We start from the raw sequence: 18674 nt of genomic DNA on the forward strand, positions 1-18674 counted from the left end.
TGCCCCTGAGATTCCCCTTCCCCAACTTTGGAAGGGAGCTAGAAATATGTGCTTTGACCTAGCAGTTTTGATGCTGTTAGCCCTGAACACTCTAAGGAGCGTTAAGGAAATGATTAAGGGCCCTCCCCACAGAACCCCTTCACTCTGTGGGAGGAGAAGGCCAACTCGGAGCCTGCTGTGGCTAGATGGTTCCCCGCCCCCAGGGTTAAATGAGGGGACGCCTATGTGGGTTGTGAAAAGCCGCCGATCTGGGGATGGGAGGGTTGAAGAAGAATAGCCAAGGTCCGAGGAGCTGCGGAAGGCTGTCTGCCAACTGTGAGTAGGAGAGACCAGGCGACAGGGTGGAAGGGAAGGGGAGGGCTCACAGGCTCCGGCCCCGGAAATCCGATCCCTTTAGGACCCAGCGGTACCAGTCCCCCAGCGGCGGCGGCGAGAAGGGCAGCCGCTCGGTCTCCGGCAGCCTTGGTTCGGGCAGAGCTAGAGAAAGACCGAGGCTCGGGGCGCGGGGGGGAGGGAGGGAGGGAGGGAGGCGCGGCGGAGCGGCCCGGGTCAGCGGAGCAGCCACGGGCGCGGGGATGCCGGGCACCCCGAGAGCCAAGGCCCCCGGCCGGAGTAGGGGGCGCCTGCGCCGCCAGCGCCGCTGACACCGCCTCGGAGGATGTGAGCCGGTACCGCGGCCGCTGCTTCGCGGGCTGGGCGCGCGGTCCCAGCGGCTCCAGCCAGCCTCCGCTTCTTCAGTTTGGGTGGGGGCGAACGCACCAGGCCGCTAGAGCTTTCGAAGGGGGCTGGCTGTCTTTGGCAGCTTGGTTGGGGGAGGCGACCCACACAGGGCGCTCGGAGATTTTTTTTTTTTTTTTTTTTTTTTTAAAGCAGGGTTAACTGGTTTTTTGGCAGCTTGGTTTCTGGGGGACTCTATAGAAGGCCTTTCGGGATTTCTTTCTTTGGGGGAGGGGGCGGTGGTCCCGACTTGGCCAGCCGCCTGCTGGAGGGGAGCAGCGGGGAGCGGGGGGATGCGAACCCGGCTTCCCTAATCATGATGAAGACGGAGCCTCGGGGGCCCGGGGGTCCCCTCCGGAGCGCCTCCCCGCATCGCAGCGCCTACGAAGCGGGCATCCAGGCACTAAAGCCTCCCGATGCGCCGGGGCCCGACGAGGCACCCAAGGCGGCCCACCATAAGAAATATGGCTCCAACGTCCACCGCATCAAAAGTATGTTCCTGCAAATGGGCACCACCGCGGGGCCGCCGGGTGAGGCAGGCGGCGGCGCAGGCATGGCCGAGGCCCCACGGGCGTCCGATCGCGGCGTGCGCCTGTCCCTGCCGCGGGCCAGCAGCCTGAACGAGAACGTGGACCACAGTGCCCTGCTCAAGCTGGGCACCAGTGTGTCGGAGCGCGTGAGCCGCTTCGACTCCAAGCCCGCGCCCTCGGCGCAGCCCGCTCCGCCGCCGCACCCGCCGTCCCGGCTGCAGGAGACGCGGAAGCTTTTCGAACGGAGCGTCCCCGCGGCCTCGGGTGGCGACAAGGAGGCCGTGGCGCGGCGACTGCTGAGGCAGGAGCGCGCCGGCCTGCAGGACCGGAAGCTGGACGTCGTAGTGCGCTTTAACGGCAGCACCGAGGCGCTGGACAAGCTGGATGCTGACGCCGTGTCGCCGACTGTCAGCCAGCTCAGTGCGGTCTTCGAGAAAGCAGACTCGAGGACCGGCCTTCACCGTGCACCCGGTCCCCCTCGGGCCGCGGGGGCGCCCCAGGTCAACTCGAAGCTGGTCACTAAGCGGTCCCGGGTGTTCCAGCCACCGCCGCCGCCTCCCGCCCCGTCGGGGGATGCCGCGACCGAGAAGGAGCGTGGCCCCGGAGGGCAGCAGCCCCCACAGCACCGGGTGGCCCCTGCCCGACCTCCGCCTAAGCCGCGGGAGGTGCGCAAGATCAAGCCTGTGGAGGTAGAGGAAAGTGGGGAGTCTGAGGCTGAGTCGGCTCCTGGGGAAGTGATCCAGGCCGAGGTGACCGTCCATGCAGCCTTGGAGAATGGCAGCACCTCGGCCACCACAGCCAGCCCTGCACCCGAGGAACACAAGGCCGAAGCGGTCCCCGAGGAGGAGGCGTCCGCGTCTGTTGCGACGCTAGAGAGGGGGGTGGACAATGGCCGGGCCCCAGACATGGCACCTGAGGAGGTGGATGAATCCAAGAAGGAGGACTTCTCGGAAGCGGACTTGGTGGACGTAAGCGCCTACAGTGGACTCGGGGAGGACTCTGGGGGGAGTGCCCTGGAGGAGGACGATGAAGAAGACGAGGAGGATGGGGAGCCCCCCTACGAGCCGGAGTCAGGGTGTGTGGAGATTCCCGGCCTCTCAGAGGAAGAGGACCCAGCCCCGAGCCGGAAGATCCATTTCAGCACCGCACCGATCCAAGTGAGTGGTGCCCCTTAGGCCCCCGAGCTGCCCTTGCCACGTGCATGTGGTCGCTCCCGCCCAGACGTCCGTGTTTGGCAGGCTGAGTCAGCCCCTGCCACCCAGCCGGGTTCCCAGAAGTTCCCACAATGAGGGAGGCGTGGGGGAACTTCCAGCTGTTTGTCAGAGTGGGAAGGTTTTCGGGTCTGTGATTTTGAAGGTGGCCTGCTGCGACCTGCCCTCAGGTTCCTAACCCCGCCCAGCATCCCTCCCAGTTCCACTCCTACTCTGGGACACCTGCTTTCTCTTCCTCCCCCAGACATTCTTTTTTCCAGAGGCTGCCAGAGGCTGGGACTTGGCTGGCCCAAAGGGGTGTGGGACCTGTCCTCCGGATACTGTTCCTACATATGCCCTGCTGTCAGGAAGAGTAAAATGGGGACCTTAGGGACACTTCCTGCTTCTCGATGTGTGAGGCTGGCACTGTCTAGGGTGAGAGAGAGAGGGGAGCTAGGAACTTCCCAAAACAAAGATAACAGAGGAAGACTGCCCTTCTTCCCTGCCAGTACCCCCACTCCAACTTTGCAGAAGTGAAAGAAAGAAGCAGACTTCAAGGATGTGCTGGTCCATGGCCATGTGACTGGAGCTGGGGGAAAAGACTACATCTTAGGGTCTGTGCTGGGCCAGCTTCCCATATACAGGGTTGCACTGGAAAGGGGCATCTTATGTGGTCCTTGAAGGAGCAGGCCCTACAGGAAGAAGGCGGTGAGTCTGGAAGTTCCCCTAAGGTGCAGGCCTATAGCCTTGGGAATCCTTCCTCTTTCTGTATTCTCGATTTACTTTAAAAGAGGCTGGGGGCTTGCTCAGGGAAGAGGGACTTCAGCACCCCCCCTCCCTTTCTCTAACACCACTATTGGTGATTGGTTTGTGAACTGTGCCAGTCATTGCTTTGAGATCCTCTGAGTAGTGGTGGTAGAGAAAAGATGTCCCCTGGGGAGAATTAAGAACAGGAGACCACTCCCATTTCCCACTGCCCTGTGAGCCCAGCCTTGATGGTCTTTTCCTTCCTACCCAAGCTCTACTGAGCCTAGCACCTGGCCTGCCCCAGTGGGAGTATACAGCACCAAGGACTTTCTTGGCCTAGACCCTGCTCCTCCTTGCCCTCTGAAGCCAAACTCCATGTTTGCTTGCAGTTTCCATAGCTACTCTTAGACACCAAAGTTGCCCAAGTTTCTCTCACTCCGCCTCCTCCTTTCCCCCAGGCCAGCAGAGGTCCAGAAGATTAAGGGTGGCTGGCCTCTCACCCCTCCCTGCCCAGGGGTTTGGAAGACTCTTCCATGCCCTGTTCCCTGTGAAGGCAGTGGGATCTAGGAAGAAGTGAAGGCTGTTGGGAGGGTGTCAGGGGTAGTTGCCCATGGGGTTTTTGAGCAGAGAGGGAATGTGGTCTGGGCCTCTGTCTATATCTGACGCCTTACCCTGATTTTTTTGGTAAAAAATAGCACATGATTTGGAGCAGTGCTCCGGACTCCCTGGTGGCTCTGAAGCAAGCTGGCCACTAGCGTGAGAGCCAAGGCAGTACAGAGGCTCCACGTGTCTGACTTTTGGCCTTACTGGGGCTTTCGTTCTCCTCAGCCTGGCCAGAGCCCCAGGCTTTTCTCCTCTGCCACCCCCACACTGATTCTGAAGCCAGGGTTCTATGCCCCTCACTGACCCAATTGTCACCGGGATGGAGGTCGGGGTATCTGCTCGGGGCAGAGGATGTGATTCCAAACTATCAGCTGAGGAGGTAGCTGAACCCGAGGGCCTTCTGATAGGAAGGACTAGTGGTCCCAAGCGTCTGAGCCTGAGGTCTGAATGGGCTTCCCACAGAGGGCAAGATGATGCAGAGGGTGAACAGGTTGTGGACAGAAGAAAAGGCCCAGATCAGGCCTCCAGAGTGGAGTGTGTCATGGCAAGTGGAGATGGGTTGGCTGACTAGGAGAGGGCTGGGGGACACAGTCTCTGGGTACAGGGTAAAGGCCAGAGGCCTCAGATGAAGAGATGGGACAAGGCCAGTTTGCTGACCCAGGCTGATGCAGTCTTTGTCCTAAAGCTTGGAACACCTCTACAATAGGCAACTGAGTCACCGCCCGCCAGCTGCAGCCCGTCTAGAATCTGGTGCCGCCCCTGCTCCTGGATAAGCAACCCCTATGACCTTGGGTAATAGAGTATATGTAGAATAGAGCTGTTGCTTCAAGGCTGGGACTGCTGGCCAGATGTTGGGGAGCAATCTGTTGGCCACTGGATGGGCATGAAAGGACTGATGTGAGTGTCTGATACCGTAGAGTCAGGGGTGTTAGCTAGGTGAGCACTGCTTCCCCATCTGTGTCGCCGTCTGGTCCTAGAAGTATTCTCTCCACCTCCCACTGTGGCACTGCGCCTCTGTGAGGAGTAACCCTGCCTACAGGGTGCCCGTGAGCACGTTCCTAGAGCAGAGGAGGGCCTGGCACAGATCTTGCTAGAGACGCTGTCTTCCTCTAATCTTTCTGGCCCATCCAGCTGATAAGAGCCGCCTCTACCTCTTCTGCCTCCACTTAACTTGAAGCGATGCCAACTTGTCATGGCTAGCAGTAAAGCCAAAAAAAAAAAAAACAAAAAACAAAAACAAACAAACAAACAAAAAAAAAACCCAAAACCACCGTGGTTCATCGGTACCCACAAAGTCCTGTCTCCTTTTCACTGATCTTATGACGAGGTCAGACTTAGACACCTAGGAGAGAGACAGCAGAGAAGCACAGGGAATGCTGTTCAAGGACAGACAGACTGCCACTGCACGTGATCCTTGGTCCCTTTAGGGCCCCAGTCTTGGGGCCTCTGCCTGGCTCTTCTGGTACCTGCAGATAGGGCTGTTCTTCAGGGACACAGTTATGGTGAACGGAAGTGTCATAGGGGCTCCACTTTCTCCCTGACTCTTGCTCTCTGAGGCCTACCTGGGATTTAATGGCCTTCCCTTCTCCAAGGAAGTAAAAGGAGCCTCTCTGCTTCCTCCCCACCCCTCTATGGCCATCTACTTCAGCAGCTGGGTAGGGAAGGGTCCTGGTGCCTTTCCCTCTTTGCTCCGTGACTCCCCTCCCCCTCCCCATCTGGCACCCTCCAGTGTCTTCTTCATCCTTCCTCCCCTCCTCCTCCTTCTGTCTTCTGTTCAGCCTGTTCCTCATCTGTGTCTTTGTGTCCACCCTCCGCTGTCTGGCTCTTAGGTCTTGTCTCTTCCTTTCCCTCTGTCCTGGTATTGGAGATTCCCAGACCTTGCCGTCTCCCTGAGTGTCCATCTGGTCCTACCCAGACTATACCATATGGAATGGATCTTTCTCTCTCTTGACCCTGGGCTCTAGAAGCCCTTTTGCTGAGAGCTGGATTCCTTTCGAGATCATTGCAAGGGAAGGGCCTCTGGAAGGAGTGACATGGGGCTTCAGGCAGCTCAGCCGGCCCACGGCCCTCGGGTCTTCTGCCAATGTGTTCTTGTGCTCCTATGCACCTCTGAGAGCCGCTTCCCCATCCCCCAGGTATTCAGCACCTACTCTAACGAGGACTACGACCGACGCAATGAGGATGTGGATCCCATGGCAGCCTCTGCGGAATATGAGCTAGAGAAGCGAGTGGAGAGGTTGGAGCTGTTTCCTGTTGAGCTGGAGAAGGGTGAGCGACCAGGCCAATCTAAGGCACACACTGGGATCTTCTGTGGTGCTAGCCCTGCCACCTCTGTGTACCCACATGCTAGACTTCTTGACTCCAGCACCTACTTGACTTTCTTGGCCTTCCTTCAGTAGCCACTGGTGTCTCTCCAGTATATTGCCAAGGGGTGATACTGGTGGACACATCTCCTAAGTACTGTGGAGGTGATCCTGGGCTCTGTTGGAGGCTCAGGGGCAGGGAAAAGGAGGCTCCCAGGGAGATGGCTCCTCTGACTTGAGACTTATGTGCCATTATATGTGCTAGGAGGAAAGAGAGGTTGTGTTTGATAGAGCCTCACCAGGGAAGTACCCTCTAAAGTGAGCTCTCGGGAGGGAGTTCAGAGAAGAGCTGTTTGGAAAGTGGGGTTGAATAGGGAGGTCCACTCGGCACAGGATGAATGCGTAGCCAGGGTGGCATGGACCATGGAGAGCTTGGTCATTTCTTTGAGGGATTGGGAGCTGTGGTGGGGACAGGGAAAGCTGTTCTAGAAAGTTCACAGCCCCAGCAGTGGTGGCACTTGCCTTTGGGAAGCAGAGGCAGGCAGATGGATCTCTTGAGTTCTACAAACTGGTCTACAGAGTGAGTTCTAGAACAGCCAAGGCTACACAGAGAAACCTTGCTTGAGGGTGGGTAGAGGAAAAAAAAAGAAAAGGAAGATCTCTGTGGTATGGATAAGGGGAGGAGTCACAGTGGCCGATGGCCTCCCATATCGGTGTCAGCAGTTGCTTAGTGAAAGTGGATGCACCAGGCAGGAACAATTAACAGTGCCTGGTGGTCACTTGACTTAGCAGAGCCCAGAACTGGAAGAGAGGAATTTGGATGCTTCCCAGGCATCTAGTGGATATAGGTACCTGTCCTCGGGGAGTGTTCATGGGGAAGGTCATATGTTTGGATGCTTGAGGTCCATGGGACAGGCAGTGCAAGTGTAGCTAGGCAGTGGATATCCATGTTTGGTTAGTGAAGCTGGGGCTTAGCTGAGAGTAACTGACGAGAGACTGAAAGGCTCAGGCTAAGTCCTGGCTCAGTCCCCATCCCGGCCACAATCCCTTATCTGTATACACATTAATCTGCCACACCCCACCCTCACACACACCCTGCCGCTTGTCAGCTTGGATAGGGCAAAGGGCAGGAAGTAACCCACATGAGTTAGCCCGGGAAAAGGGAGATGGGTTGAACCATGGTTCTTTTCCATTGTGGGGTGACTCCTGAGCTTGGGGACTGCTTATTAAAAGGAATGGGTATCGAGTAGAGGATCCCTGTCAGCCATGGCATCTCCCCTTCTGCCTCACAGACTCTGAGGGCCTGGGCATCAGCATCATTGGCATGGGCGCCGGAGCCGACATGGGCCTGGAGAAGCTGGGCATCTTCGTCAAGACTGTGACTGAGGGTGGTGCAGCCCATCGGGATGGCAGGTACCACCCTCTTTCCACTCCCTTCCCCAAGTCTGTTTTAGAAGTCATCATCTGGGGTGGGGGGCGGCAGCCTCTGGGAGGCCTGTGTGTGTTGTGTGTATGTGTCTTTGGATGTTCACGGAGCACCGCTGTGAAGGTGCTGTGCCAGGCTTTGGGGTGACAGCCACGAACAGATGGAACCCCTCCCCAGGGCTCCACACATTCTGTGGGGGAGGGGTGTGAAGTTTAGCTGTACCTAGCACGGTGCGTACCGGCTTAGGGTGTGTGTTGGCCCTAGTAGGAAGAACTCGGACTGTGTGTCTGGAATAAAGCTTCTTTTGAATTTCTTTCCCTTAACAAATACCGAGGGCCTGACTCTCGCTGGGTTGGTGCCAGGCCCTGGCGGTCAGTGTAGAGGGCTTTACCCTTGGAAAACAAGCAGCGTAGTAAAGTAGTACAGATACCAGACAGAACAAACAAACTGGGTGAATGGAGAGCCATATATGAAAGGCCCCAAGTAAGAGGGCCTAGCCAGGAGTGGTGGCTTATTCCTTTAATACCAGCACTTGGGAAGCAGAGGCAGGGGAATTTCTGTGAGTTCGAGGCCAGCCTGGTCTACAAAGAGAGTTCCCAGACCGCCAGGGCTGTTACACAAAGAAACCCTATCTCAGAAAACAAAACAAAGAAACAAAAAGCAGGAGGGCTGGACCACCCGGGGCTTCCTGGAGGAAGTGATACTGAAAAGAGCTGAAGGCCAGGCAGGAACTAGCAAGGCCGAGTGAGTTTGTAAAGGTCTCTCGTGGCCAAGTGTGGTGGCTTAAACCTTTAGTCCCAGCACCAGGGAGGCAGAGGCAGGGCGATCTCTGAGTTTGAGGCCAGCCTGGTCTACATAATGAGCGCCCAGGTAACCAGGATTCCATAGTGAGATTCTGTCTGGAAAATAAATAAATAGATAGATGAATAGAAATAAAAGGTTCCTTGTGAACATGGGGATGCAATGCTAACACTTTACCAACTGAGCTGTGTGTCCCCAGCCTGAGTGAAAACCAATGGGGCAGGAGTGTAGATAACCAGGGATCCAGGGATGGATGGGATTGGGCTAGTTGTGGCCGTGTTCTGGAGCTGAGGTTTGCTCATTGTATGTACATAGGTGTGCGTCTGTGTGGAACATCTCTGGCCAGATGACTGGGATTCTGTAAATCTGAAAGCTCTCGAAGGGCGCCAGAGCTACGGCACCCAGGTTCCTCCTCTCTTGCCAGATTTCCTGTCGTGTGTGTTACCGAGGAGGAAGTAGGAACTGCTATAAGGCTTTCCCTCAGGAAAGCTGTGAAGGGTTGACACCCACACCCCCTCCATGTGACAGGGATGAGTGGTGAGGACTGAGTTACAGTAGGGTCATGTTGTTAGAGGCATGGGTGCCCAATTCAGAGGGCTTTTGCCTGCTATGGCATAGGTGGCTTAAAAGCAGCAGGAACAGAAAGGATGGAATCCTGCCTGGCACTTCCCTTCCTTCCTAGAGCGTGGCCATTGTTGCCTGTTCGCTAGCAAATCAGGAGTGTGAGCATCATGGGCTAAGCTCTAAGGGAGAAACCTGCTCTCCTCAGGCACTGTCTCCCTTTCCACTTGAAGCCCTGTGAGGCTCAGAGCCTCCCAGGAGGTTGAAGTAGAGGAAGAAGGTATCCAAATCTTCCCCCACCTTCTGTATCTCCTCCCAAGCTAGGCTACCACCTCATCTTGCGCTCCTGTGGAAGGGGGCCAGGACACCCCCGCAGCTAGGGGTGTACAACTTTGCGGGTGCGGATTGGTGTGTGAGCAGGGGAGGAGCAGGCTTGGGTCTAAGGCATTTGAGTGGACACTGGAGTGGTAGCATATACCATGTATAAAAATGAGCTCTGAGCATGTCACATCACCCTGTTGAGTATGACTGGAGGCAAGAGGATGGTTGTTACAGGAAGTATACCTGCCACCTTCCCTGGTCCTGGATAAGTGTATCTGTGTTACCTGGCTCTTTCTGTTCTCCATTATCTTTTTCTGGGAACCCTGTGGGAGCTGAGCCTTGAGTTTCCAGTGGGAAGAGTCTACCTTTAGCACAGGTCCTGTTCCTCTCCTGGCCCTGTAACAAATGTCACTTTCCCTAGGATCCAAGTGAACGATCTCCTGGTGGAAGTGGATGGAACAAGCCTGGTGGGAGTGACCCAGAGCTTTGCAGCCTCTGTGCTTAGGAACACCAAAGGCCGAGTGCGGTGAGAGTCAAGAAAGGGAACAGTCAGAAAGCTAGTCCTCTAGGCACTAGGTCCCTGCCTGGGGAATTAGGCCTTCAGCCCCTGCCAGGCCTGCCTTCCCATCCCTGGATCACTGCCTGCTGTTCTTCACTGGGACTCAGGCTTCTAGGCTCATATGCCTCCATGTTCTCCTCTTGGTCTAGTCTCCTTCCCTGCTTCTGTCTCTGGCTCACCTATTGAAAACCAAACTAGCTTCTCCCACCTAGACCTTCTCAGGCCCACCCCATGTCCTGTTGGTAAGGCTGCTCCTCTAAGTGGAGTAGAAGTCTGCATGCATCTCTGACAGCTCACCTGGGGACTGCTCCCTGCCCCACTTGTAGAGGGGCACTGCCCCCAGGAAAGGGTTTTGGAGAGAAACAGGATGTGGGTGGCTGGGGGAGGAGGAGCTGGTGCCTGGAAGTCCCACTGTTTCCTCCCCATGGTAATCTGTAGTTGCCATCATCCTGCCCCTTCCTGGCCAGGGGCTTGGAGCGCACCCAAGACACACCTCTGTGGTCTGTCACCCTTCCCCTAGGATGGGTCATTTTAGCCACTCCTGTGCTTTGGGTTTGGTTTGGTTTTGTGCTGTTTTCTTTTTGGTGGCAACAGCTTCTATGCCGAGAGCCCCAGAGCTCACGTTCCCTGTAGCCCAGCCCAAAGCTTGGTTGGCATCCTCTTCCCACAGCTGGCCAGGAAGGCTAGCAGGTCTTCCTGCTTCTGGTAGGCAGCCATGTGAGAGCCCCAGCTCCCCTATTCATTAATAATTCTACAGCTTCTGGACCCAGGCTCTCAGTTCACCTCCCCTGGGAGAGCCTAGGTTTGGAGGGAGGGCTCCACACAAGGAGGGCAGCAGTGGCATTCCCAGCTGTAGACAGGCTGGGATGACGCCAGAATGACAGATGACTCTGGTGCCCCTGCAGGTTCATGATTGGCCGGGAGCGGCCTGGAGAACAGAGTGAAGTGGCCCAGCTAATTCAGCAGACCTTGGAGCAGGAGAGATGGCAGCGGGAAATGATGGAGCAGAGATACGCCCAGTATGGAGAAGATGATGAGGAGGTAGGGCCATGACTGCCCTCTGGTGGTTAGATGAAGCAGCGCAGCCATTTGCCTCTTCTTTTCCCAGGCTTGATAAAACAAAAAAGCAAAAACAAAACAATAACAACAACAACAAAACCCCCAAGTTCCAGGGCAGCTTATGGTCTGAGAGAGAAGCAGACCCTCCCCTCAGAGAACCCCTGGTTAAAGAGAAGAGTCCCACTCTAATGTCTCCCTGTAACTAGAAGGAAAACAGTCCTCTCTGAGTCCTTACTCTGGGGGCAGGGTAGAGCCCTTAGTCTAGGGAACCCGATTAGGGGAGGGATGGGTCCTCAAGGAAGCCATGTGATGGAGAAAACCTTACAAGATGTTTCTGCAAGTTGACAGTGTCCCTATTCTAGCCATAGAGACTCCCTGATTTGTCCCCAGTCCAACATGAGCATGCTGCTGCTGATCTCGGGCCCGGCAGTGGGGTTGCTGAGGAAAGTGGGGTAGATGGACCCACATTGGCTGCATCCTTCCACAGACAGGAGAATACGCCACCGATGAAGATGAAGAACTGAGCCCGACCTTCCCAGGGGGTGAAATGGCCATCGAGGTGTTTGAACTAGCAGAGAATGAGGATGCGCTGTCCCCTGTGGAGATGGAGCCTGAAAAGCTAGTGCACAAGTTCAAGGAGGTTGGAAGGGGGGCCCTGGGGCAGTGGGTGAAGGCAGGTGGGTAGCCGGCCCTGGGAGCTGAGTGTCACCTTGTGTCTACAGCTCCAGATCAAGCATGCTGTCACTGAAGCGGAAATCCAGCAGCTGAAACGGAAGGTGAGGGTGTGCATGCATGTGTGCATGTGAGTGTGCGTGTGAGTGTGTACTGAAGCCTGAGGGCTGGTGGAAGGCGCTCTGCCTTCACACACGCAGCCCCCTAACGTACGACAGTTCACCGTGGCCTACTGTGAGGCCAGGGGGTTACCAGGATTAAGAGCCCAAGAGCTCTGTCTCATCTGTTACCCTCTTCATTCACTGGGTCTCTTCCCCTCATATGTAAAACATGGTATAAAAGCTGACAGCATGGAGCTGTGTAGGTGGGAAGCCAGTGAGACGATGCATGGAAATCCTACAGCAGATACAGGATATCTGCAGCCTGCTTTGGGGTCGGTGCTCAGTCAGAAGTCAGTATCAGCAGTTCGGTGTTGATGAACCAAGTCTTAATCTTGATGTCTGTGTTTTCTGCACAGGCCCTGAGATAAGACAGGGTTTTTTTTTTTTTTTTACTCCCTCGTACACAGCGGCGCACATAGTGACACATGGTAGCCTGAATCCACAGCCCCATTCACTCAGACGCCTACACACTCCGTCTGCACAGATATGGTTTCCAGACACCCGTGACTGATTCTGCCAGAGGCACTGGCCTGACTAGGTCACAGAAGCTCACAAACATGACCACTATTCAGGCTACCTGGCCCAGGAAGAGTGTCAGAGGACGTGCACATTTTTACCTGGGCCAGCAGTACACATGCTGGTACTAAGAGCACCAGCTGGTAACACACATGGCTACTGTGCATGCAGACCAGATGCTTACAAGCACATTGGGTACCCACACTCTCCCGGGCATTGTAGACACACAGATTTCTATATATCGAAGGAGTCCCAACTCCCACGGGGTTTCCGGGATAGTAGGAGAAACCGATCTCCAGGGGCCGTGAAGATGGGGCACAACAGCAACACGTGTGTCTTCTCCCACGTGGATGGAGGAGGGCAGGGGATGGGTGTCCGGGCAGAGCATGAGAGTCTGGGTGGGAGCTTGCAGGCTAGGCAGTGCATGGTAGTGGTCCCTGCTGGGAGAGGAGAAGAAGCTTTTTTCTGGCACAAAGCTAGAAAACATCATTGTACAGACCTTACCCTTCTAGTTTTGGCTCTACAGGCATGGAGCTGTAGACCCTAGCTTTTTTTGTTGTTGTTGTTGCAAGTTCACCACCTAGAAAATGGGGGTGAGGGTGTGAGGGTGGAGAGGGGGTACAGTAGTAAGAAAGACTTGGATATGGACAAACTGCTTAGAGACCCTGGCAGAGGCTGTCAGAGCAGAGTACAGGCCAGGAATGGGAAGGAATGGGGGGATGTTTTCGGGGCACAAAGCAGATGGCGGGTCACAGGTGGTTTCAGGCTCAGAAAGCAAAGAGGCATTCAACTGACAGCTAAGGTAACTTCTAGGCAGCTTACGCCACGTCAGGCACAGTTATGAGCAAAGGCAGAATTGGTCCTTGTGTGTCTTCTGAGTTTGCACACCATTAACTGTTGTTACTACCTGAAGAGTTTCTGAGCCTCCAGATCAGGAGGAACCCATCCAGTGGTAGGGCAGGGGGTAGTGCCGTACTGAATTCCCAGCCAGGCTTTTCTGGGAAATTGATAGACAACAGGTGTACAAGGGAGAGCAGGCGGGGCACTCCTAGCAGAAGGAACAGTATCTGCAAAGGCCCTGTAGCAAGTGTGAGGGTCTGTAGGAAGGCCTGAGGTATTGCAGCAAGTAAGACGTATAACCAGGACTGGGAGCTCAGAGTTGGGGCTGCTGTGTGACTTGAGGCATGGTACCTCTGAAAGGCTGCGAGGCGCGGCTAGATTAGGTGCAGAATCTGGCAGGAACTCAGGATTTGGGGCTCTGCTGTGAGGTGCTGTGAGGTGCTGTAGGAGGTGGTGCTGTCTTGAATGACACAGAGAGAAGAATGCAGACTGAGCCATCAGGAATACAGTCCCCTGGGAGCGGGAAAGGAACTGGATTATTCACGAATCTCCAGGGATAGGGACTGGTCAGCAAACCAGGGCTGCAGAGGGCGCAGAGCTGGTGGTGACTGTCTTTCGTATCTACCATCTCACTAGCCGTGAGGCATGTCATTCCCATCTTCTGGATAAGGTAGAAGTTGCTAAACAGTGACTCACAGGTGCCTGCTACCACCCCTAGCAGAACTCTCAGGTCAGCCTCAGAGAAGTTGGGGACCAGTAGGCTCCACGGGCACAGGAATCCGTGGAGGCTGTCACCTCCAGGGGCTCACTCGGGCCCCCTCCGACCCAGGGCTGTTCTTTCCTCACAGTTGCAGAGTCTGGAGCAGGAGAAAGGGCGCTGGCGGGTGGAGAAGGCCCAGCTGGAGCAGAGCGTGGAGGAGAATAAGGAGCGGATGGAGAAGTTAGAAGGCTACTGGGGTGAGGCTCAGAGCCTGTGCCAGGCTGTGGATGAGCACCTTCGGGAGACTCAGGCCCAGTATCAGGCCCTGGAGCGCAAGTACAGCAAGGCCAAGCGTCTCATCAAGGACTACCAGCAAAAGTATGTGTCAAGCAAGAGCTTTGGGTCTGGGCCCGGGCAGGTGGAGAGGCCTTTAGTCTCCACCCCGGCCTTCCTGCAGCCGAGTAGGGAAACAATGTACATGGAAGGAAGTTAGGGGGCACCACAATGGGGTACCAGACTCGGGCCCTAGAGGCCTTAGGAAAACCTGCTTCTCCCTGGACCAAAGCCACACCCTACACCCTAACCCACCATCTGTTCCTCGCCTGTCTCCAGGGAGATCGAGTTCCTGAAAAAAGAGACCGCCCAGCGTCGGGTACTGGAAGAGTCGGAGCTAGCCAGGAAGGAGGAAATGGACAAACTTCTGGACAAGGTAGAGCCCTGGGCAGCCCAGAGGGAGCGGCATGGAAGCTGGAATCCAGTACTCACTCAATGGGGTGTTTGGGAAGGATTGCAGTGCTGGCTGGGAGCTCAGGGTCATAGCCTAGGGTGGGGGTGAAGTTGCAGGAACTGTGCTCAGTGGCCAGGCCTGATGCCTCCTCTCTTTGTTCTCCAGATCTCAGAACTGGAAGGAAATCTGCAAACACTGAGGAATTCCAATTCTACTTAACAGGGATAACTCCTTGACCGGACAATAATAATCCCCTCCCATCATCCTCACCCCCTGTCCTCAATCCTCACCCCACCCCGACCAGCCTGGGGACAGGTGCCCCGACTTCCCCTACTCCTCCACCCCCATCTCCCTCAGCTTCAGGGACCAGAGGGCCCATATTACAAGCCCCTTTAGGGTGGCCAGGGCAGACAATGCTGGCTGGAAGAGCGGCCTCCTTGCCCTGTGGGGCTGAGGCACAGAGGCCGAGAGAAGCTAAGAGCTGGCCTGGGTGGTGGATGGACACAAGGACCTGCAGACCAAACTGCCAGACTTTATAACCTCCAGCCTGTGTCTCTGGACCGGAGTGGAGCTGGGGCTCTCCCAGCATCTCACCACTTGGAGGCTGCTCCCTGCCCACAGGGTCCATATGGCCCCTGGGCCTCTTGACTTGAGATTCTACGTTCTTGGCCCTTTCCTCTTCCCCATCACTGTGCTGTCTGTTGCATTCTGGCCTCCTGCTTGGAGGGGTTGCCTCAACATCTCCCACCCCTGCTCCCCACCCCCAGGAGGGCTAGAGCCCACCCTTGAGCCGGAGGCTGGGCCTGGTCCTGCACTGATTTCTCTTGTATCCTTCAGGGGGAAGGAGAATGGGAGTAGGGGAAAGGGTAAGTCCAGAACACCTGGAATCCAGCCCCCTTTCCTAGGAAGGGCAGCAGCCCTCAACTTCTCCGAGTGCCTCCTCTCTCCGGGTGCCAAACAGCCATAGGCCTCCTCCTGGAACTGCCCTGAGGCCACTCTGGGGTTGGGGGTTTCCTTGGTCTAGCCTAGGAATGCCAGGAGGGAGGGAGGTCCGCTTAGGTAGTGTGCCTGCAGAGCTCTCACTGGGGAGCTAGGCCCTGCTCGGGGCCACACCTGGAAGCCTTGTATTAACATCTAAGAGACTCAGCCTCCCCTCCTCCACTCCCCCACTGTTTTCCAATGTTTTCACTGGAGGGCAAAATTTTACTACTCATCTTTTTGGAGACCAGGGCTGCTTGCTGTCAGCCTGCTTTCTAAGTGAAATTGACTGACTCAGTTTCCCCACTTTAACCCCAAATTGGGGCTTGGACCAAGGGAGGTGAGACCCCCTCAGGTACCCTCCCCTTTCAGAATCCATCTCTTGCCACTTCCACATATCACCCCTGCCCTAAGCCTAAATTTCTGTTCCCTTTTTTCCTTCTTTTTAAAAGAACCCAGTTCTATCCTTTTTGGTTTCTCCTAGTCCCCTGTAAATAGACCATACCATCAATCAGTATTTCTTGCCCCTCTCTTCCTCCCCTAGACGTTCCCCGACTCCCCGGAAAGAGCTGGCTGTCACAGTGCCCGGCCCCTGCACTTCACCCAGGCAGATGGAGGGGGCGGAGCCGGGTGGGCGGGCCCTCGACGTACTTCCGGTTTTGACCGGCAGCGCTCCTGCCCCGCCCTTGGAGGACCCCGTCTCTGTATATAATATATATATGTATGTATTGTTCCTGGTTTTGTACGGACCATGCCCTCTGTCAGGTCGTTCCCATAAAAGCAGCCCCCAGAACCTTGCCGCCTGGTTTCTTTAATGCGCTGGAGTGGGGAGGGGAAGGGATGCCAGAAGGTCTTCTCGTTTTCCTAATTTTGCACAGGATCTAGAGAGGATCTTAATGCTAGTTCAGTTCTCCAACGCCAGCAAACTCATTCGCCACCATTCCCCAGTTTTAGACGCCGTCTTTAAGTCTGCTTTTTACTAGGTCTTTAAGCCAAAGGATGGGCCGAATACAGCGAAAGCAACTCTCCTCCCCTGAGAACCAAGCAATCTGCAAGACCCCAGAGGTCTCCTATGAAGTTCTGGGAGGACCAAAGGTTTCCTAGGAGATAACTTGTTAGAACATTGTCCTCAAGGTCAAAGGCCCTCCTGAGCTAGCTTGAGAGGCTTCATATAGTCCTAGCTGCCGCCTTTGCTAGCTCTCAGTTCCAGGGACAAACTGTAATGAGACTTCTGCAGTGCACAGCACGGCCTTTTCTTGTACAGATCCTGGGAGGCAAATGTGTTCGGTCGCTTAGGGTGGGGTTGGGGGATATCTCTCATCTTCCTTCTCTGATAAGAAACAAAAGCCCCAGTCTCCAGGCTCTGGTCACTTTGGTTAGCCCCTGACAATCACAGAGATGAGTGGTCCCTGTAGGAATACCGCTAACAGCCCCAGAGGGAGCCACTCCTTCGTGGCTAGTTCCATTGCAGAACTTGTTCTGTCAGGCCAAATAATGGCTTCCTGTTATCTCCACTCAAAACTGGTTCTGCATCTCAGGGCCATGTAGGACCTGTCCAGCTCTGACACCTACTTTAGAGTCATCAGAAAAGTAGCAATGGTGGTGGCTTGTCAGTGCATTTCCTCTCATCGGATCATCTTTGGAACATTGGGAGTCTAGGGCATACAGGTAGATCCAGGTATGGCTGAATACCATGGTAACAGCTTCCCAAAACATGAAGACTCAGGACATCATGCCTTGGTGAGAAGTACCTAAACCACAGAACCACCAAGTCCCTCCCTACTGAGGAATCCTTGCCAAGAAATGAAGCAGCTAGCCCTTCCTGGGTGGGGAGACAAATGTGGGGTTTCTAGTGCCCATACCTACCTCATCTGGGGGACCTTTCCTAGATGTCCCAAGGAATGGTTGAATGGTTCTTCATGTTTAAGTACTGAGTCTGTTCTATGGCTTGAGCATATGTGTATGTCTCTTCTGGGAGTTTCTCTGGCCTGAACTGTGACTTACCCATGAAATATGTCCATTGGAGGGTCTGCCAAGTGGTTTGGGGAGATTGTGGTTTGTCATATTAATTCCATTAACCTAAGTGGATAATCCATTACATCATCTGCTGAGTTGTGGAAGTTTGATGAGATCTGCCGTAACCCAAGCATTTGCTGCAGAGGAGGTCAGGTAGGTTCCCCCCATATCTCAGCACTTTTGGCCTGGTTAGGAAAAGGGTTCCATTCTAGCAGTGGAAGACACATACACACCCTATAATGACCCTAGAGTAGCAGTTTTCAACCGGTGGGCGTTAACCCCCTTCCCAGGGATCACCCAAGATGACCTAGAAGCAGAGATAGGTACACTAAGATTCATAACAGTAGCAAAATTGTAGTTATGAAGTAGCAACAAAACTAATTTTATGTTTAAAAGCCACCACACCATGAGGAACTGCAATAAGAGGTTGCAGCATTAAGAAGATTGAGAACCATTGTCTTAGAGAGTGTCTGTCTACACAGGTGGTCACCAGAGGTATCGCCTGCTCCGCACGAACCTACAGTCCAACCAGACTTTCAGCAGATTCTGAATCTATCCAGAGGTCCTCCAGCTCTGGGATGCTCTGAGCCGCATTGATGCTGTCCCCACTCACAGTTCTTGGGAACTCTTGGCTCAACATGCTGCTGCCCACGGGCCCTTGGCAGTGGCCCATTCCCACAAGCCGTCATGAGTACTCTTGACTCTCCAGACTCCACTACACTAAGTCCTGGGCTTTCTCCAAGATCACCACTTACTCCTAAACAAGTCGTTTTCTTTTTGTGTGTGGCCTGGGCATCTTAGAGGACAGGAGAAGCCTTTAGCTTAGATGTTTATTGGGAGAGTGGTGTTAAAGAATCTGAGAAGTACCTGACACATCACTGACCTGCTAATATGGAACTCATCCACTCCGTGTCCCACCCCTAGCATCAGAACTGCCAGGCCCCTAGTCAAGACCCACAGCCATCCTACGCCCCTCCTTCTCTCTCAGTACTTTGTCCAGCTGGCTCCAAATCCTGTCTGTGTCTTCAATTCTATAGCCAGAATAGCTCTCAGCCTGATCTATAATCTTCATGCCCACTGCTGTCATCCTTCAACAATCCCTTGAAGCCAGCGCCCAGACTTCCGGCTGCCCTCTGCAGTCCGTTCTCCACTGGGGTGCCCAACGAGTCTTCCTTAAATCTATGTTGGAACACCTCCCTTCTCGGTTAATCTTTTGCGGGGGAGGGGGAGAAAGTAGTAGAATGAAG

General features: G+C 55.0%; 1 protein-coding gene across 1 annotated transcript; it reads left to right on the forward strand.

Moving 5' to 3' along the window:
- The first annotated feature begins 541 nt into the window (after window positions 1-541).
- Window positions 542-16194, forward strand: PPP1R9B (protein phosphatase 1 regulatory subunit 9B). Its single transcript, XM_080924379.1, has 10 exons — window positions 542-2404; window positions 5923-6055; window positions 7383-7503; window positions 9621-9725; window positions 10664-10799; window positions 11305-11457; window positions 11540-11593; window positions 13855-14084; window positions 14319-14415; window positions 14599-16194. The coding sequence occupies exons 1-10, from the start codon at window positions 1034-1036 to the stop codon at window positions 14650-14652; spliced, it is 2454 nt and encodes an 817-aa protein (XP_080780505.1). The 5' UTR covers window positions 542-1033; the 3' UTR covers window positions 14653-16194.
- The last annotated feature ends 2480 nt before the right edge of the window (window positions 16195-18674 follow it).

This window comes from Micromys minutus (assembly GCF_963924665.1).
Source record: "Micromys minutus genome assembly, chromosome: 10".
Classification (NCBI taxonomy): domain Eukaryota; kingdom Metazoa; phylum Chordata; class Mammalia; order Rodentia; family Muridae; genus Micromys; species Micromys minutus.

Coding starts and splice junctions, on each gene's coding strand:
- PPP1R9B (XM_080924379.1), top strand. CDS start 1,034: ATGATGAAGACGGAGCCTCGGGGGCCCGGGGGTCCCCTCCGGAGCGCC. Junction 7,504..9,620: donor GCAGCCCATCGGGATGGCAG/GTACCACCCTCT, acceptor CACTTTCCCTAG/GATCCAAGTGAACGATCTCC. Junction 11,458..11,539: donor TAGTGCACAAGTTCAAGGAG/GTTGGAAGGGGG, acceptor TTGTGTCTACAG/CTCCAGATCAAGCATGCTGT.